The 21,774-nt window shown below is 40.6% G+C and overlaps 1 protein-coding gene across 3 annotated transcripts in view; it reads right to left on the reverse strand.

Moving 5' to 3' along the window:
• ABCB1 (ATP binding cassette subfamily B member 1) overlaps window positions 1–21,774 on the reverse strand; it is an 80,124-nt gene that overhangs the window by 23,148 nt on the left and 35,202 nt on the right. For 2 of the 3 annotated variants that reach the window (XM_059712205.1, XM_059712206.1), the window contains 11 exons: window positions 14,702–14,873; window positions 12,474–12,587; window positions 12,213–12,323; window positions 11,913–12,038; window positions 11,606–11,809; window positions 10,181–10,351; window positions 8,234–8,395; window positions 6,376–6,552; window positions 5,540–5,686; window positions 2,607–2,714; window positions 251–328 (listed from right to left, as the gene is read on the reverse strand). In XM_059712205.1, coding sequence (XP_059568188.1) covers window positions 251–328; window positions 2,607–2,714; window positions 5,540–5,686; window positions 6,376–6,552; window positions 8,234–8,395; window positions 10,181–10,351; window positions 11,606–11,809; window positions 11,913–12,038; window positions 12,213–12,323; window positions 12,474–12,587; window positions 14,702–14,873 — 1,570 coding nt within the window. Of the gene's footprint in view, window positions 1–250; window positions 329–2,606; window positions 2,715–5,539; window positions 5,687–6,375; window positions 6,553–8,233; window positions 8,396–10,180; window positions 10,352–11,605; window positions 11,810–11,912; window positions 12,039–12,212; window positions 12,324–12,473; window positions 12,588–14,701; window positions 14,874–17,392; window positions 17,414–21,774 lie in introns of those variants that run through there. The other variant, XM_059712207.1, reaches the window with a different exon arrangement.

The following is a 21,774-nucleotide window of genomic DNA, read 5'->3' on the forward strand; positions in this document are numbered from 1 at the left end:
TGAAGATCACTTCTGCCTGCTCTGCCAACAGCTGCTGAGGCCAAGCTGGGGGTGAACCTGCTCTGGAGACTGCCTCGCAGCCATCCTGAGCCCGCCCCCTGCAGACGGGCAGACGGCAGGGCCTGAGCCTGACCTGACCCAGGGAAGAGCAATGCAGGCGCTCCTAAGAGTGACGTGAGAACGCCCCCACCACCTGCATCCACGGGCCCAGGAGCTCTGCACATCCCAGGGCAGTCCTCAGTGCAAATACCTGTCTCAGCATGGACCTGAACACCAGGTATCGAAGCCGCTTGGTGAGGATCTCTCCGGCTTTGCCAAATGTGAAGCCCTGTGGAGAATGAGAAGACACCATAAGGAAGGGGACCTGTCAGAGGCCGAGGTGCAGATGGCATGGTGGCACAGCGAAAGCAGAGAGGAAGTGCCTGGCTGGGGCATCAGCAGAGCAGAGGCCGTCCTGACAGCCCGCACCTCCTGCAGAATCAGAGGAGAGGAGGAAGGCAACCACAGCTCCCGGGTAGCATGCTGGGCACGACTGAGAGAGAGGGAAGAAACAGATGCAAAGAGCACAAGTGAAGAAAGGACTGGTTTGTCTAAGTGGTCCTGATAAGGGGGACCGCCATGCTGGGCCATGTAACCGAAGGCCAGGTGGGGCCGCCAACCCGCTCCCCCCCCCCCCCCCGCCCGGTTCGCAGGACGAAGCAGACCACCGCCTCCACCCTGCACTGTAATGTTGCATAACCCCTCTGCTAGCAGAGGCCAACCCTGGGAGAATCAGATTATTTGAGTTTAAGCGTGAAGTTACTAAAATGGTTAAATTTATGTGGAAATGACCAATTATGGTTTCTGCTATGAGGCTGAAGGACATGTGAAATACCTTACCCACTACAGAAATATTACTCTTATGCTGGAGGCAATACAACAACGAAGAGCTAGCTGTTAAGTGCCTCCTCTGATGCTCTACATGCTATCCCATTAAGTCCTCAGGACAACCCTACAATCACCCCCGCACAGATGAAACTGGATTTAGAGAGGCTGCTAAACTACTAGAAGCCACAGTTCTAAGGGGGCGCAGTTGCAATCTGAATCAGGGTCTGAGATTTCACCACCCACAGAGCTCTTCCTCATGTTTCTAAATGAGGGGCAGGGCACTCTAACATTAGGCTCGGCATCATATCTTCACTTCTGAGGCCCTATAATTCAGGGCCTTCGCTCCTACCCCAGTGTCCCAGGCAAGCCAGGCTCATCTCCCCATCCATCATCATGTTACAAAGGTACTGCTTCATTGCCTTGGCTTCACCGTATCCCAATCTCTCAAGTTGAAGGGTCCAGCTCAAAGCCTCCCTCCTTCCAAATTCCTTGACCAACTTCACCCTCAGCAATCTTTACCTTTGACATGAAGACTTGGTATGACAATCTTGGATATAGTGAGAATGTCACATCTACTTATAGTATGGTCAAATTCCCCAATGGGACTCCAAGTACTTAGTAATGAAAGAGTTCAGTCTTTTTCTTTGGTACCTCCTATACAATGTCGGGGACAATGTTTTATTAAAAGTATTAATGCATGGCTCTGACCTGTAATGCTCAGTTGGTTGGGCATCATCCCATGCACGGAAGGGTTGTCAGTGTGAGTCCCGGTCAGGGTCGGGGGCATGCAAGAGGCATCGGATTGATGTTTTGCTTTCACATCAATGTTCTCTCTCTCTCTCTCTCTCTCTCTCTCTCTCTCTCTCTCTCTCTCTCTCTCTCTCCTCCTCCTCCTCTTCCTCTCCCTTATACTCTTTCTAAAAACCAATAAGTAATCTTTAAAAAATATATTAATACATGCTTACAAGACGTTAAATAAAGAGACCTATTCAGAATTCTGTCTTACAAAAATCACATGTGGCTATAATTTATTCATTTCATAGGTGACTGTTTGCAACCACCTCACACAGGCCTAGGCACTTAGTCACGTTATCTCTTTTAATCATCTGCAGTGGTCGGCAAACTCATTAGTCAACAGAGCCAAGTATCAACACTACAATGACTGAAAATTCTTTTGAGAGCCAAATTTTTTAAACTTAAACTACATAGGTAGGTACATTGTTATTAACTTAATTAGGGTACTCCTAAGGCTTAGGAAGAGCCACACTCAAGGGGCCAAAGAGCTGCATGTGGCTCGCGAGCCACAGTTTGCCAACTACGGATCTAGGGCAGTTAATGATCCTTATTTAACAAATGAGAAAACTTAGTTTAAATTAATTATTTGCCTGAGGACACAACATTAAAAACTGGTTCAACTTGTACTTGACCTGTGTCTAACAGGAAAACCCATAATGCCTTACAATACTCATCTCTTAGGGCACGGAATTCCTTTGCTCTGTTCCCTCTGATCTCATTAATGTTACAGCTGGGGATGGTAAGAGTGAAGAGGAGGAGGTAAGCAAGGGAGCCAGAGGAGGCAAAACATTTTTTTTAATATCCAAAGAAATTTAGCTGCGAATAGCCCAGTAAATATAGGAGCAATTCTAGTAAAAAGCAAATTAAATAGATGTTTTTAAATTCCCAGAGTGGAATAATGATGCATTTCTCAAAATCAATACAGTGAAAATGTAGACATTTACCTGAAGGAAAAATGTAATAAAAGAAATAATTCCGAGGACTAGAAACAACAGTGAGAACAAGTTACTGTTCTGTCGTTTTATTTCAGGATCATCATCTCTGGTAAAAATCTGTTAAGAAAATAATTAAAGGGTTCAATCACTAAAGAAGTCATTCAGGGTCAGACCCATTTCCCATCTAGCACAGTAACCAGGGGTCAAGAGGCCTTTGGCATACTGAAGGTTGGGGTTGGCTTCCCTAACCCCAAACTGAAAGGTGTACATGCATCCCCTTCCTTAGAGACTGATAATGGGTCTGTCATTCCCAAATCAACCCAACCCTTTTTCTGCTCAGACTCCCGCTTGGAGCCATGAGTGCCACACCTACTCTGTGAAGTGGAACTGAGACCGAATACTCTGCTCCTCCTTTGGTGGGAAACTACGCTGTATGGCCATTCACTGTTTTACAATTTGGACCTTTCAAACTGTCCCAAGGTGTCTGGAGACAAGTCTGCTGATGTGATTTGGGTGAATCAGAAAGCGGTGGTCGTCCACTCAGTGCAAAAAAAAGAGAGAGGTGCTTCCTTGACCCAGCCTTCTCTGTAGCATGGCCAGTTAGGAAGCCAGAGGGGAGCTACAGCCAGCTGACCCAACACCACACATGGAGGCACTCCCAGAGATGGGCAGAAGAGCTACTAGGATGTACTGGGCTCTAGGAACTCAGAGAATAACCTCTCCACAGGGGAAGACAGCAAACATCGCTCTAAACAGTGAGCCCAAATCAGTGTTGTAACAGCCACATTCCTAACCCAACCCAGACAATTTTATTCTTTGTAAAGAAAAAAAGCTTTTTAGAAAAAAATAATTTTTCTTGATGTCATTCCAACAAAAATAATAGCTACCAATCAGTGAGTTCTTACCCTGTGCCAGGTACTATTCTAAGCAAATTCATGTATACTATTCTTTTATCCTCACAATCACCTCCTGAGGTTTGTTTCATTATCATCACTGTTTTACACAGAGGAAAACTAAGCACAGAGAGGTTAATTAACGTGTTCAAAGTAACACAGCCGAGCAAGCGATGACCCAGGGATATAAACCCAAGCAACCTAACTCACAGCCCACAACCTTAAACTCTGTGTTACAAACCTTCAATGAGGCTGATGGCTGATTGCGTACCTAATAATATCTAGGAGCTAATGTGTCAGTCTGGACCACTTGCTTTTTTAATTTTATTTTTAAAATATATATATTTTATTGATTTTTTTATAGAGAGGAAGGGAGAAGGATAGAGAGTTAGGAACATTGATGAGAGATAAACATTGATCAGCTCCCTCTTACACACCCCCTACTGGGGATGTGCCCGCAACCAAGGTACATGCCCTTGACTGGAATCGAACCTGGGACCCTTCATTCCACAGGCCGACACTCTATCCACTGAGCCAAACTGGTTAGGGCAGGACCACTTGCTTTTAAACCTATTGTTATGTAAGAAGTGAGAGAAACAAAAAATGCTTAAATTGAGTTTTTGTTGTACACAGCAAAAACCCATTTCTAACTAATCCAATTCCTTTGTTTTCTCCCTCTAATGATACCACTATCTCCCTCTCTGCCTGCAAGACCAATGTTAGAAAAGGAATTGGCAAAATATAGGCCACCAGCCAAATGTTTATATAACATTTTAACATGACAACTTTTGCACTACAATGGCAAGGTTGAGTATTTGCCACAGAGACCATATGGCCTACAGAGCCTGAAAAATTTACTATCTTATCCTTTATAGAAAAAAAATTTGCTAAACTCCTGACCTACAACATATGCTCCATGCAATGAGACCCTGTTTTCCTTCTTGCTACCTTTTCAGCCCCTAGAACAGTAGCTGGCACAAAGCAGACACCGAAAAAATATTTCTTGAATGAATACATTAAGCATATGAATGGCAACCTGAAATAAGTTAGCCAGGCATGGGTAGACCTGAATATTTATGGCAGTTTTTGACATAATCAAAAGTTAGTGTTTGGCCTATGTTTTATGTAGTGATCAATTTCTTTTTCCATAGTATTTCCAGAAGTTAGGGCCAGGGTATCCTCAGCTTGAGGTCTGAATACCTGTCACTAAAAAGAAAGCATTCCTGCCTGGATTGTACCTTTTTTGTTGAAAATGCCATCATTAAAAGCAAGTGCAACCAACGTATGACAATTGCAATCTTTTGGAAGCTGCTCCATTTGTTTGCATCTAAATAAACGAGATGGACTTCTTATGGAGGCAGCAAGCTAGGCCTGCTCACGTCTTGATAAGTGCATATGTCAGAGAAGAGTTCCCTCTGACAAATACACGAGGGACTCTCTCTGCCTGGTGGTGATAGGACAGCTCATGATGTTTACTCAGAGCCTAGTGATGGCAGGTAAGGTTCAGTCACCTAGTCAGTTTCATTGACTACTTCAGGGGTCTGGTCCCCTGGGCCCTAGAGAAAGCGACTACCAGACTTCTATTCTTACATCTTCAAGCTGCTTAGTTTCATAAAAAGGTACATGTTCTTTGTGGCTTTTATATACACCTAGAGGCTCAGTGCATGAAATTTGTGCACTGGGGGAAGCGAGGAGGGTCCCTCTTGCAGTCTGGGAGGCCTCGGGGGAATTTCGACTGACAGCAGTTGGACATCCTTAGCACTGCTGTGGAGGTGGGAGAGGTTCCCGCCACTACTGCTGTGCTTGCCAGCCATGAGTCCGGCTACTGGCTAAGTGGTGCTCCCCTTGTGGGAGCGCACTGACCACCAGGGGGCAGCTCCTGCGTTGAGCATCTGCCCCCTGGTGGTCAGTGCACATCATAGCGACTGGTCATTTGGACATACGGTAGATTTACATATTAGTCTTTTATTATATAGGATTACAAATATAAACAGTTCATTCTTTAGTCAGGACTCACAAGTAAATCCAGAAGTAAACATAAACACTCACCCCTATGATCTTTGAAAATATCACTGAAAATGCTGGTTGCAGGCCTCCATTTATAATGGCACAAAATATACCCACCACAAAATAAGGCCATTCGGTGATATTCAGCTTTAGAATCCTCCAAAAGCTAACTGGAGGTAAATCTTCATCCTGGAAAACACAAAATAGTTCAACAGGCTAGTAAGAAAAAGAATTGATACTTAATTGATTTAATGATGAACAGTTCTTCCATATACAAAAAAAAATTTCAATGAATGTATCTAATTCTTATTTCCTAATCAATTGATGGTTCTTTAGCTTTTTTTTAAAAAAAAAAGCATGCCCGGCCAGTGTTGCTCAGTTGGTTGAGCGTGGACCCATGCACCAAGAGGTCACTGGTTCGATTCTAAGTCAGAGCACATGCCTAGCTTGTGGGCTCAATCCCTAGTTGGGCATGCAGAAGACAGCAGATTAATGTTTCTCTCAAAGATGTTTCCATCTTTCCCTGTCCCTTCCTCTTTCTCTAAAATAAAAAATATAAATACTTAAAAAAGCACTGACTGGTTGTTACTCCTCTGTTTTTAAAGAACTAAATGATATTTCCACAAGCATGACAAGAATATTTGCAGGTAGGGGTACAAGAATAGAAATGTTTATATTTGAAGCCCTATAATAATATTTCTCTTCACATTATACATTATAATTCTATAATTCTTGACCTACAAATTATCATTCATAAATTCTCGCCCAAGTCTAACATGTTGGGATTTTGGTTTGTGGAACACTCTGGGGGATAGGACAGGAGGATCCTGGGTAATCCTCTCTTGCTCCCGCTCCTACCCCAGCCCTAGCCCTCGTACCAAGGCCTCTTTTTCACTAGGCTTTCGGTCTTGGCTTTGTGGTGCACGGACACTCTTGCGAGAGGATCTTCTTCTTACAAGACTGGATCCTGAGTCTTTTGGAGACATCTCCAAGGCATCCGTTTCACTTTTGTATTCACTTGTTTCATTTTCTAATTCAATTTCATTTCCTCTTGTCTAAAATAAACAAGATATATGCATAAGCTGGTTAGGCTCAGTTAACCCATTAAAATTAATCCCTGAATATCAGGTATCCAGGAAAATGGCAATCTGAGTAAACATACAGGAAAGGGTAAAGTTAAACCGCTATTTCGTTTTTTATAATATATTTGAAAATTAAAACCACTAAATAAGAAGGATTCCCACTAAATATGCTAAAATGGCATGGCATCGCTCCACATAGCTGATCTAGTCATCTGTTTTGTGGGTGTTTTTGGCTCAATCATGTTTGCTTTGGACCAGTGCTGTCAACAGAAACATGGTATAAGCCATACTGTGAGCCACAGCTGTCATTTTAAATTTTCTCAGTGGCCACATTAAAAAGTGTGAGACAAGTACTAACAATCTTTTTGTGTGAATTTATTTTTTTATATTTTGATTTTAATAATTCTTTATTGTTGAAAGTATTACACATATCCCCCTTTTCCCCCATTGACCCCCTCAAACCCGCCCCCATCCTCCTGCCCCAGGCCTTCAGCACCCTATTGTCTGTGTCCATGGGTTATGCACATATGCATATAAGGTCTTTGATTGATTACCTCCCACTCCCCCACCCACTCTCCCTCACCTTCCCTCTGAGATTCCACACTCTGTTCCATGCTTCCATGTCTCTGGATCCACTCTGTTCATCAGTTTATTTTGTTATTTAGATTCCACATATGAGTGCATTCATGTGATACTTGTCTTTCTCTGACTGACCTATTTCACTTAGCATGACACTCTCCAGGTCTCTCGATACTGTCTCAAAGGGAAAGAGATTCTTCTTTTTTATGCTGTATAGTATTCCATGCTATAAATGTACCATAGCTTTTTTTTATCCACTCATCATTAATGGGCACTTGGGCTGTTTCCAGATTTAGCTATTGTAAATTGTGCTGCTATGAACATAGGGGTCATACATTCTTTCTGATTGGTGCTTCAGGTTTCTTAGGATATAGTCCTAGAAGTGGGATCACTGGGTCAAATGGCAGTTCCATATTTAATTTTGGGGGGAAACTCCATACTGTTTTTCATAATGGCTGCACCAGCCTGCATTCCCACCAGCAGTGTACTAAGGTTCCCTTCTCTCCACATCCTCACCAGCACTTGTCATTTGTTGATTTGTTGATGGTAGCCATTCTTACAGCTGTGAGGTGATACCTCATTGTCGTTTTAATTTATATCTCTCTGATGATCAGTGACTTTGAGCATTTTTCATATGTCTCTTGGCCAGTAATATCAATTTTAATTACATATTTTATTTAACCTAATGTATTGAAGACATTAGCATTTTAGCATGTAATCAGTGCAGATATTTATTGAAATATTTTTGCATTCTTTTGTATTAAGTCTTCAGAATCTGGAATGCATTTTCTGCTTACAAACACTTCAATTCAGATTAACCATTATTCTGCTCAACAGCCACATTTAAACCTTTTTAGACTTTTCTTTAACTTTCTCTAATAAGCCTTCTTTATTTTCCCTCCTTTAAAGAGAAATAAGATATCTAAAACAGTGGTCTTATCCTAAATCCCTCAAGTATTTTTTTCCCCTCACTTCTCAAGATAATCAAATCAACTTACCTTTACTTATAGTACTAAGCACAGCAAAATCAGTGTATACCTGAGGTACTTTAGGAAAATCTGGAGGTAGACTGTACCTGCATTGTGACAAGTTTGAAGTAAATGCCTTTCTCTTTCATGAGTTCATCATGATTTCCTTTCTCTACAATGACTCCATCATCAAAACCAGCGATGACATCAGCATTACGAACTGTAGACAACCGATGTGCTATCACGATGGTGGTCCGGCCTTTTCTGGCCTAAAGAGAGGAAAATTTGTCTTTTGAACACATGAACAATTTTAGGCAAAAATTTATTCATTCAACTTGTGTTTACTGAGTATCAATGCCTTGCACATTGTAAAACCATCCAAGCTATATAATGTAGTCTCTGGCTTTAGTAAATATACAGTCAATTGATACTGGCTTAAATGATGCTTTATACTTATAATAAAGATAAGTATAAATATGATAGTCACATGTTAATATTATGTACACCCCTAAGTTTACAGTTTAAGGGCTTATTCAAAGTAAAAACTCTACAGCCCAGGCATTGGCCAATCAGAGAAGACGCAGGCCAGTGTGCCACACTGGTGCACACTAGCAATTTCACAGGATTTCTGGAGGATCAAGACAGACAGTAACTAGGAGGCAGCACAGTCCAGATAGACTTCAGTGTCACATTGATTTCACCTCATATCTTAGTTCTTCCATTTATGAATTCCAGTGTTTTATCCAAATCTGTTAACCTGCATGAGGATCAATTTATTCAAACATAAAATGGGGATGATAATAGTACTCATTTTTTTTTAGAATAAGTGTGATACTAAATAAAATAATGCACATGAAGCATTGTGACATACACACAGGAAGTTCTAAGTAAATGATACTTTGCCTAGGTGAAGCACTATGGAAACACTGAAGAGCTATAGATAATTTTAATGTCAATCTCATTGTTATTTTAATACTAAACACAGCCAGATAACCAGAACTTGTATGAGATTTCTTTAGGTTTTGTAACTTTTCCAATGCTTATGATATTTGGTACTCTATATTTTCCTTCTGGAACTGGCAATAAAATTCTCAAAACAAATTACCAAAAAAGATATCAAGATCAATATGAGAAAAAGTGGAAAACTCTAAGGAGAAAAATATATGTAGGAAAATTAGGTAGTGGCACCAAAAAGTAGAGAAGACAACGGCTCAATGCTTTGGATGTTTTCAAGAAAAGGATAACAAAAACGTTTTTAAATTTTTTAATACTTTTTTGTTGATTTTTAGAGAGAGAGGAAGGGAGCAGGAGAGAGAGAAATATCGGTGTGAAAGGGAAACATCTATCAGCTGCCTCCTGCAAGCCGTCTATGGGGGATTGGGCCCGCACCCTGGGCATGTGTCCTGACTGGGAATCGAACCAGCAACCTTTCAGTGCATGGGAAGATGCCCAACCAACTGATCCACACCAGTCAGGGCGGCAGAAAGTATTTTTAAATGCAACCTTTTAAAATAGTTTTTATTTATAAGTCAATACTATTGTAGAATAATCAGAAAGCACAGATGTGAAATTACAGATAAGCAGAGCGAAGGCGGAAAACACCACACAATTTTTATAACCTTTTTCCTCCCTCAACAATCTATTAAGCACAATGACAGGATGTTTAAAGGAACATGCAGTGTTGTTTTATTATTAGAGAGAGGAAGAGGTGGGACAAATACGAGTTCATCTTTGAATTCTACTGTGACACTTCCACTCAGAGCGCTTGTGGGTTAAAAGGTCTCCACATTCCTCGTCCTCACGGAGCTGGCCTGGTTACGTTGTATGCCAGGGACACAGCACCTAGTGCCTGGCACAGAAGAAGCACTCAAATCCTCTTTGGTGAATGAGTCACACCAACTCAAGAATTGGAGGACGAACTGATGCTTCTTTTTCTCTCTCTCTACCTTGCACTCTTCTCAAAAGAAATCAATAAATAAAAATACTAAGAATAACTTATGGTGAGATGATCTTACACTTAGGAATCAGGGTTGTTTGAATTGAGGCTCACAGACCTTATCCAGAGCCGCCTGAACCACTGCTTCACTTTCAGTGTCCAAGGCAGACGTGGCCTCATCCAGCAGCAGGATCTTGGGGTTGCGAACCAGGGCCCGAGCGATGGCGATTCTCTGTTTCTGTCCGCCACTCAGCTGCGCCCCTCTCTCTCCAACCAGGGTGTCAAATTTCTACAGCAGAAAACACAGGATGATTTAGCAGAAGCACAAGCTATCTCAGCTCCCGTTTTAAGATGGGAAGGAATCCCCTAGACCAGTGGTCGGCAAACTCATCAGTCAACAGAGCCAAATATCAACAGTACAACGATTGAAATTTCTTTTGAGAGCCAAATTTTTTAAACTTAAACTATATAGGTAGGTACATTGTTATTAACTTAATTAGGGTACTCCTAAGCTGGCCTTTGCTAAAAACGTCCTCAGTCTGATTGAGGTACGTTCGCTGAGGGCGACGCCTTCCAACTCTCCCATCCACACTCGTCTTGTATACTTGTTTCATCTATCTCCTTTCGTTCATCCTCTCTATATGTCCAAACCATCTCAACATACCTTTCTCAATCCTCGACACTACATCTTCTTTCATTCCACAACGTTCCCTAAAATTAACTTAATAAACTTTACTTAAAGTTTTAAGTCATCTTCGCCCTGTACATGTGTGCCCGCACATGGTATTTTGTGGAAGAGCCACACTCAAGGGGCCAAAGAGCCGCATGTGGCTTGTGAGCCGCGGTTTGCCGACCACTGCCCTAGACCAGTGGTTCTCAATCTGTGGGTCGCGACCCCTTCGGGGGTCGAATGACCCTTTCACAGGGGTCTCCTAAGACCGTCAGAAAACACATATATAATTACATAGTTTTTGTGATTAATCACTATGCTTTAATTATGTTCAATTTGTAACAATGAAATTGGGGGTCACCACAACATGAAGAACTGTATTAAAGGGTCGCGGCATTAGGAAGGTTGAGAACCACTGCCCTAGACCATGCCAGCCTCACAGGTAATACAATCCAGTTCCTTAAAACTTATCAATAACCAACCTTCCTTTTCAAAAATATGACTGGCTGCTAGAGCTTTAAAATCTGAAGTCATCTGGATTTCCCTTCTTAGAAGATTCCTCCGGATCACAGTTTCCTAACTTGTTAAGCATTAGGTCAGCATTCTATTCTCTGAACCTCTAGCATGACAAAGATCAAGAAGGACTTACGCCCTAACCGGTTTGGCTCAGTGGATAGAGTGTTGGCCTGCGGACTGAAGAGTCCCAGGTTCGATTCCAGTCAAGGGCATGTACCTTGGTTGCGGGCACATCCCCAGTAGGGGGTGTGCAGGAGGCAGCTGATTGATGTTTCTCTCTCATCAATGTTTCAAACTTTCTAGTCCTCTCTGTAAAAAATCAATAAAAAACATTTTTTTTAAAAAAGAAGGACTTACATTAGGCAGTTTCATGATAAAGTCATAGGCATTGGCTTCCTTGACAGCTTTCTCAATCTCCTCCATGGTGACATTTTCACGGCCATAGCGAATGTTTTCGGCTATTGTGGTGGCAAACAGCACAGGCTCCTGACTCACCACACCAGTAATTTCCCGCAGATACCTTACGTTTATGGTCCTGATGTCCTGTCCATCAATACTGACCTGAAATGAAAAGTGTGGATTTTACTCACTGTGGCATTGTAGCGTGTGGTCTGCAATGGCACTGTGACCGCTGCAGCACCTGGCCCAGCCAGCGCCCTCTCACCATGCCCTCCGTCGGGTCGTACAGCCGCTGCATCAGCTGGACTGTGGTGCTTTTCCCACAGCCGCTGTTCCCCACCAGGGCCACCGTCTGCCCGCTCCGAACCTGCAGGTTGAGGCCCTTCAAGATCTAGCAGGACGAATGAGAAATAAACTTAGGAGCAATGCACAGGACTATGAATGGACAAATGAATTCAAAATGAGGTTTAAATATTCACATTCTTTTAAAGTCTCTAAAGGAAAGTATGAGACATTCTTTATCCAATACATCACTGAATCATTGATTAGTCATTTATCATTGTACCTTAACTTCTTTTCGAGATGGGTAACTGAAGTGAACATTTGTGAATTCCAAATTTCCCTGAATATTATCTGGTTTGTGCCCATTCTTCGAATAGCTGTCAATGCTTGGCTTCTAAACAGAAAAAAATACCAGAAGATTTAACTAGGTTACAACAACTACTTTGAGTGACATTTGTGGAGAGTTGGAACAAGTGATAAAGAAATCTACTTTGTAACTAGAAAAACTTTTAAATATCTGGGTAAATAGACAGCGGAGACTTACATTATCAATTATCTTGAAGATTTCATATGCTGCTCCTCTTGCATTTGCAAATGCTTCAATGCTTGGCGATGCCTGTCCAATACTAAAAGCCCCAATTAACACAGAGAAGAAGACCTGAGGAATGTGAAGGAAAATCGTCAAGTTACTGAGGGACTGTTTAGACAATTTTTTTATACTCTTTTTTCTTAATACAACTTATTAAATTTTAAAATGGCAAGGCAACATATAAATACTGGGTGTTAAAAATATCTTTAAAAATATTTTTAAATATTTAAAAGTTTAAGTACTTTTCAACTTAGAATGCAGGGTTAGTCTTACTTGCTCAGTGTGTAAATTCTATAGGACCAGACTATTACTAGTATAATAGAACATTTTAATATTTCTTGAATGGCCAAGAATTTTGGTTTAGATCATCAGCAGAGGATAGAGGAAATAAACCCTAGTAGGAGACACACAAGGTCTAGGTCTGAATCCTGGGCTAAGCACTAATTGGCTATATGTCTCCAGGTAATTCTTCTAGAGTTTCTGGGTTTCAATTTCTTCATTTGCAAAAACAGGCAAGATTCTATTTTCCATACCCAGCAACCTTAGAGCTGGTGTATCAAATGAAACAGTATATATAAAAATATCTTGTAAATTATAAAGCACACACACCTAAGGCATTACTCTTTACCAGGTTGTCTTCCCCCTCTCCCCCTACCAAACTGTGTTCTCTTTGAGGTCTGGTAAACAGTGTTTTATTTTGCCCAAATCAGTGTCTTATGGATAAAGACCTGGCTTTGACTTTGTTTCTCATCTGGGTTAAAGAGAACTAATGTCACTATTCCTTTCTTTCTAAAACACACAGTAATTTTAGTCCCCAAGAATTTACATACAAGGAATTTTGCTAAGTGATTCTATATTTATTTTATCAATTAGTCCTTACAACAATACTGCCATTTATATTTGGCAAAAGAGGTATGAAGGCTTGAAAAGTCTGTATTTGGCTGCCCCAAATCTTAAAGCTAAAAGTTGTAGGCTGGAATTTGAAACACGTGGGCCTGATATCAAATCCTGTGCTTGCTCCTACTCTTGATGGTTCCAGTTGGAAAGGCAGATCTGTGTTCAGTGAATACTGGATTTAAAACTGCCTATCTACATCACAAGTAAGCAGAACACTTCTCTTGCCAACCTAAGCTCACCCACAGTATCACTATCCTAATAAAAGCTTTTTGGTTAAAACCATTCTTAACTGAAGAGCCCTATACATTGTGGGTGAGGTAACAGTCTGAAAAAACAAGAGACACAATTATCAGATCCACACTACCAACCTGTTTCCTGAGAACGGGAACTGTTTTTAAGGGACTCAACCAAATAGTTGGGTCTGTCATTTACTGAATATAGGTACTTTTACTTAGCCTGTCAAAAAGGGACCAAGTGACACATCTAACAATATGTACTTATTAGATCAAAATGCAGACTGAGCCCGGCCAGTCTGTGTGGCTCATTTGATTGAGCATCGTCCCAGGCACCAGGAGGCTGTCAGTTCAATTCTCGGTCAGGGCACATGGCCCCGTTGTGGGCTCGATTCCCAGGAGGGGGTATGCAGGAGGCAGTCAATTTATGTTTCTCTCTCTTTCCCTCTCCCTTCCTCTCTCTTTGAAATCAATAAAAACATTTTTTTTTAAAAAAAGATGTAGATTGAGCTTGGTTAGTGAATAGTTCATTGTCTTTAAATACAAAAGGATAGCATCAAATGGCAAGCCTTCTATACTTGTACAAAGATCTATATGGCAGAGAAACTCCAAATAGCACATTCTTTTAGGAAGAATAGCACTCTATGCTTCCAAAAATTTGTTTGGTGTATTAGCTGTCATTCAAAAGATTCTGAAAAGAAGTTCAAGTGTATTTTGCCATTTATTGTTATGAATAGTAAATCAGAAAATAAAAATAAAGTGCTTAGCATAGCGTATGGCACAAAGAAATAATCTCAACTAATGAAAAGTTTATGCTATAGAGACGGGTGATGTTAGTATAACATAGGCCACAGGATAGACTTTTCGAGGGGGGTTACAAAAAAGACAAAACTGGTTGTTGAATACATCTAATTTCCTTTTTAACCTAATAGTGCATGTCTGTGTTATTCATTCCTTCTTCAAGATATATTCTCCAATAGTCAAGCCAAGACCACACTGCAATTTCATTGGCATTTTAAACAGTGATTCTTTTCTTAATATAATATCACTTACAGTGAGTACTTTTCCAATAGAATATTTTCCTGAAAGGACCAAGGAGGTCCCATACCAGAATGCCAGAGCATATGAAGCATAGATCAGCAAGAAAGCAGCGCCCATAGAGATGTTGGCCGTAATAGCTTTCCTTATCCCAATTCTCTTAGCTTCTTCTAAATTTTTGTTGTACCTGGGAGGAGTAACAAAAATGATCACATATACTCATAAACATGTGAAATGGGTCAATATAGCATGATGCTTGTTGACGATTTAGAATGTGCCCAGTCCCATGGTAGGTGTTTTACACATATTATCTCTTTTTTTCCATACATTGACCCTAGGATGTTAGAACTATTTAATCTCTTTTTGTAGAAGAGGAAACTGAGTCTAACAGAGATTAGCTGGTGGGGGAAGTCTTCTAAAAGCCCCTTCTCTGTTGGCCTAAGCAACAGTGAAATAAGTGGAATAACAGTTAGCAAACTTCTAACACTGGCATTGTTTCATACACAAAACAAAACAGACACTATGAACACTGTACTTTCCCTTAGAATCTGCATGCTTTTAAAATGTATTAATAATCCGAAGATATAACGCTAGATAGTGTTCAACATAAGTAAGTCCTTTAAGTCTCTGAATATTACAGAAGCTCTGGAGACAGTCTGCACCCCATCCTGCATCCCTGTGCATCTACTAGAAGAACCAACTGAAAGAAAAAAGTGAGGAAAAGGGTGAAGAAATAAAATGGAGTCACTATGGTCAAGCTGCTAAATCATTCAAAGCCAGTAGGCCGAGGCATGAAGTGTTTCTATTCCTGCTTTAACGAGCTGGGAAACAAAAACTTTTGAACTTTCCAGTCTTGCTTCAATGCCCAGACATTTACTTAACTGCAGATAACCCTCTGACTATCCACCAAAGAACTCGGGACAAGACCAGACCTCCTGGTGCCTATCCTCCACACCACGTGGCATCCATCATCCAGGTCACCTGACATCTGACTGGTAACGGTTCTGGGCCAATCGTGGGGCTAAGAATGCAGAACTGATTATTCTCAAGGATATGATTTTTATTATAAGAACACTTAACTTTTCTTTCCTCATCAGAACACTTCTGGGGTTTTGCTTCGCTGTTTCTAGTTTGCATACTATAAGAACCGGGAATAAATCTTGGTCATTTATTTCTAGCAAAGCCCCCAGTCTCTTTTGAGTTTGTTCGACCTAGGTGTAGGAGCATTTTGAGAGCCGTGAATTGTTATGTAATACATTTTACATTTAAATAAACTATGTGGTTTATCTTATTTCCATTGACATTTATTTTTTAAAAAATCACTGACCTAAAAAAATGACCAGGCTTTAAAATATGCAATAATCCCTCATTATGTATCAGTGTCCCCTTCCTTAGTCTTTCTACACATTGCCTACATCCTAGTCCCTCAGTCACCGCTCCCAACACGGTCATGTCATGGCTGCCCGCTGCTGGAGGAAGGGGCTCTGGCCTGGTGGCTCGGGTCACCCACCCCAGGCCTCAAGGACTGAGAAAATAAAAACTCAGCACACTGAGGACCGTGTAACCTGTTCACAGCACAAAGGTCCCTACTATATTAGCCAAACTTGGAGAATACCCATGAATACTTCTCACAGAAAGTACAGCAAATTTCAACTGATTATTTTAAAAATAATCACTATGGAAATAAGATTAAACCATACAGTTTATTTAAATGTAAAGAGTATTACATAGCACTTCAAATTATACAAAAGAGGGCAACAGCAAGGAAGCAAATAAAAAACAAAAACAATGTTGGTGTCCGCTGATAAGATTTTCTCCCTCCAGTTCTAATGATGTAAAGCTCTCTCCCAAACGTTAATTCTCATACTTTTTAAACCCGTGGGGAGCAGTGAATAACTGATGTTAAAGTGAAAGGAGATGCTGTCTGTAACTTCATCTTCATTTGAAAGGAACACAACAGACTATTTTGCTCGAAAAGACAGATGTGGAGATAAGATCATGGGGACCAAATTTAAAGTAAAGGAAGGATCTTTGAAAATATAGAATCAAGGTAATATTAGTAGGGAAATAGGACAGATTATAATTAAGCTTTAAATCTGACTTTATCCTCTTACTCACAACGCCCTGCAGAACTTAGACCATTGCCTTAAGGAAAGGAGTTCATAATTGTTGTGACAAAAGAACTTACTTCCATATAGAATTCTTATTTTGAGGTCTTCAATCTACAAAAACATGGACCATTTAAATGTTATACTAATTTTCTTTGGATATTTGTTCCATTCGCATGTACAGAGTGGTTTAAGCCCTGCTCATATGGAAACATGCATTCTTTCTTGGCCTCATGACTTTTTTTAACCAGCTACTCTACTAGGTGGGAAAGTCTGTCAAATGAAATTTACATGGCCCCCATGTTCGCTGAAGACCAAATTTAAACAGAACTTTATGGTGATAAAATAGTAACATATTATTAGAGTTTCTTCCTCCAAAAACGTCAATCCCCAACTTGCCAGTTTTAACCTTTGAAGAAAAAAATTATCTTTGAGAAAGATGTTTCAATGGTTGATATATATATATATATCTCCCACTTCATGAGTTGATCTGAGGTGAAAAGTACTACTAAGCATAAATTATACGTGATTACATTTAAGGAACTTTAACAATTATGACTCACACCCTGTTATCTCCTTTATTTCAGTTCTTGCTTACCGAGAGACTAATGTAGAAATCTTTCACTGATGTCGCATGCAGCCAGAGGAAACATTTGCGTAGGAAGAAGCAACAAGGAAGAAAATCATTTAGATACCAGAAAAGATAAATGAAAAAAAAGGAAGGGGTAAGGAGGGAAGGGGGGAGACATAAACAGTACTCCTTTTACTTTTTGATTAGCATTTCCATAAAAAATGTCACAATACAAAATCAGCTATTAAATTCACTAAAAGCATTAGTATGAAAATGGTAATTAAAGTAGGAGTTCCTAAAATGGAATAAAGTTACACAACAAAAACACTGATATTTAGAAAAAAAATCTTCTTCTTAAATATTATAAAAATATTTACCAGCCACTTCCAAGAGCAAGGAACAATTTTAATTAAGCAAATAAAAAGCAACACTAATAAACATTTGCAAGACACATGCAGAGAGAAAAAAAATTTAATTAAGGAGAACAAAACAATTCTCTACTAATGATTAAATTCATTTTAAATCCTGGTTAATTTTCATTTTAAGTTTCCTCCTGCTAATCTGAAGAGGGAGACTGAGAGACCTTAGTTGCTTGTCTATTTGGAAGCAGAAAAGGGGAGGGGAAGAAACTGAAGGATTATATTTGGTCTCAGAATAGTTTTATCAATTCTACCGCCAAATTATATGCCAAATTATATCCCAAATCTATGTACCTGTCACCCATCTCCTGGCAGCAGTCTCGATCAGGCCACAGTAAGCCCTCTCACCTGGACCACTATTGCAGTCTTCCCACTAGCCCACCTGGCTCTACTCTTTAACTGCTCTCTTCTACTCACCAGACCAATTACAGACAGAGAAATAATCTATAATAATAAAAGGGTAATATGCTAATTAGACCAGACATCCTACCGGACATCCTTCCAGACAAAGTCAGGGCCGGAGGGAAGCCAGCCCGGGTCCCCGGTGCCGATGGGCAGCTGGAGGGAAGCCAGTCCACATCCCAAGTGCCTGCGGGTGACTGGAGGGAAGCCAGCCCAGGTCCCGGGTGCCAGAGGGAAGCCGGTGCCAGCAGCTGGAGGAAGGGAGGCCTACTCTTACCTTCAGTCCAAATCAAGCCATGAAGGAAGAGGCACCACGACAATGTGTGATGCCAAGTGTGCCCCTCACCTGGCCAATAAGCCTGTGAGATAAAGCATCACGGTCGTTGGGCACCTGCACGGATTTGTACAGAGCACAGGAAGGCCTACTCTTGCACGATTTTCGTGCATCAGGCCTCAACTTTTAAACATGATGTGGACACCTGTTCCCTTCTTTAAGATCCTCGACCCCTTCTCTATGCCCTTGGAATAAAATCCTAATTCCTCATCACAACTTGCAATTCCCCACGTTATGGCCTGACCCACCTTCAACAGCTTCTCTTCACCGCAATCTCCCCTGGCTCAGCTGAGCTCCAGCCACAGGAGCCTTATATTTCCTACAGTCATTGCCACCTCAGGGCATCCAAAAGCCTCTACTATCCCGGCCCTCACCCGGGAAGGCCATTTCTCATCCCTCCCGTCTCAGCCTAGATGGAACCTCCTCAGAGATGCACTCCTGGCCACCATATTTAAAGCAAATTTGCCCTCCTCACCTTCATCAGCACACTCTTAGATTGGCTCACTGCATGTTTTAAAAATCTATAATCTGCTTCTTTGATGTCTGTCTTATATTCCTTCTTACTTTCCTTCTTTCCCTTTTTTTTCTACCTTACTATTTTGAGTAAGGATCACATAAGGGCAAATATCCTCTCTTTCCGATTCACTGACAATCCAGAGCCTAGCACAGTGCTTGTCATGTGGTAGATGCTGGTAAAATTTGTTGAATAAATGAACTTTTAAGAAATGGGCAAGCTGGAAAGAATCTTAGGCCTTCAGGTTATAGTCTTAAATCAACTCTTAATCTCAGACAAAACTAATTTCCAATTTTCCAGGGGAGGTTGTTCTTTCAAAGATATATCCCAGTGACTTATCGTCTGAAGAAATGCTTCCACATATAAAATGAATCTTTAAATAGAACTATGTAGGCCCACTTCACTTGCTTATTCTTATAATAAAAAGTTGATCGCCATCTTCTCTAGGAGACAAAAGTCTTTCTGTACCTACTAATTAAAGCACTCCCTTTAAAAAATATCTTGATTCCTTTACACTTTTAGTGAAGTGAAATGATCAGATTCACCTAAGTTCTGCATATTGGACTTGACTCCCATAATGCCCTCTCCCTTCTACCCAGGTTATATCCCATATCTCATTATAATGTTGTTGCTAATAATCTTTCAAAAGTATCATATTTATCAAGTTTAGGATGTGATTAATTGTAGGAAGTATTGCTATTCTGTTATTTTTTTAAAAAATATATTTTATTGATTTTTTACAGAGAGGAAGGGAGAGGGATAGAGAGTTAGAAACATCGATGAGAAACATCGATCAGCTGCGTCCTGCACACCCCCTACTGGGGTTGTGCCTGCAACCAAGGTACATGCCCTTGACCGGAATCGAACCTGGGACCCTTGAGTCCGCAGGCTGACGCTCTATCCACTGAGCCAAACTGGTTAGGGCCTATTCTGTTATTTTATGTAGCATCAGTTCATACACAGGTGGGACCCAAAGGGCTAGAGCCTCAGTATAATAAGCACATGCCACATGGAAAGTGACAGCAGGAGAACTTGTGTTTCAACCTTGGCAATAGGTAAAGGCAGGGAAAAACCTCCCCTGGGAATCTGAACCATAAGGCAGCATCCATGCAGGTCTGGAGTGTGAATTCATACTACCAGTGTAGACAAAGAAGTTAATGTAAGGTGGTCTCGGATCAGTGACCCCAGTGAATGGCGCAAACCCAAGTCCCACCTGGAAGAATCGACCCCCACCCAGATCCATAGCAATTGTAAAAAGACACTGATCGTAGGATTCATCTCAATGCCAGAGAAGATGAGTTGTGACAGAAAAATGTGCACCTTAGAACTGATGCAATACTATCTATTTCCTAATTGGCCACTGCTGGTTCCCGGAATGCCATTTTTTCTGAATCCTGATCAGGTTCTCAGATCTTACTTTATGCTGTTAGTCTGCAGGCTCTACAGGAATTTCCATGCATACAATCATATCATCTATGAATAATGAAAATGTTGTTTCTTATTTTCCAATCATTATAGCTTTTATTTTTATTTAGTATTCTTACTCTTTGTTTTCTTGGCCTGTAGACTATATAAATTCGACCGTACTGTGCAGAGGTACAGGCCTGAGGTTTTCATTTCTATGGGGAAACGCTTTCCTCTGGCTCAGAAATGAGGATGATGCAGATAAGCTTTGCTTGTCTCCCTGTGCTGGTGGCCATCGTACTTTTCTGGTCCACCTTTCCATTGAGGAAAACTGGAAAGAATCCCAAGTTAAAACCTCCATTCTCTGTCTACTCAAGCATCAACTACTCAGAAAGAACTTTCTGAATAACATCTCTACACAGAAACCCCTATGACTCTAAAAAAGTATTTTATTTCCCAATAATATTTACCCCACCTGCTTTATTTTATTTTTTTGTGGTTGTCTGTACCCTTCCTCTGCCCTGTTAGAATTTAAGCTCTAGGAGAAGAAGGGATTTATCCCACTGGATGTTTGCCTGGTCGCTAAGGAAGACTTCTCAGTTTAGTAGTCAGATGTATCTTAAAGGAAGAGCAAAAACCTTAGCAAAAAATCAAGATGGGTCTTTCCTTTGGACTATAGTACTGCATCATCACAAATCATTCTCAGAGGACATCTTTGTGGGGTAAAATATTGCATATGAACAAAAGGCTACTCCAAACACATATGTACAGTTTAAAGAATAGTTATACAGTGAATAGCCACGTAACCACAACTGAGGTCAAGAAATGAAACACCGTCAGCCCCACAGAAACCCCCTGCTCTGTGTCCCACTATGACTCACAACTCCTTATCCCCTGGACAGATAATCGTTATCCTGGTTACAAAAATTCCTGTTTTCCTTTATGGCTTTAACAAACAATGCATAACCTCCCAAACAATATAGTTTAGTTTTTCCTATTTTCTAAAGGAAATATTCGTAACCTAAAATACTATAATATCAGATGTTATTTTAAGTAAATTCGATTGCTGCTCAGAAATCAATGAATCTGATATTCTAAATTTCAATAAATTACCGTGTATACTCTCAGAAATCTAATAAGAGGGAATATAAGTAGTTGTAAGGGAAATATTAACACACAGTTAAAAAGATTTTGAACTTTTGCACATATGTGCTTTTTAATTATATTTTTATCTTCTAAATCATGGAGCATAGCTACTGATCAGGGGCCAGGCAAGAGGGGAAGTGAACCAGAAATTAACATGTCCCCATAGATATTACACAAAATACTCATTCAA

This window comes from Myotis daubentonii, chromosome 10 (genome assembly GCF_963259705.1).
Source record: "Myotis daubentonii chromosome 10, mMyoDau2.1, whole genome shotgun sequence".
NCBI classification, from domain to species: domain Eukaryota; kingdom Metazoa; phylum Chordata; class Mammalia; order Chiroptera; family Vespertilionidae; genus Myotis; species Myotis daubentonii.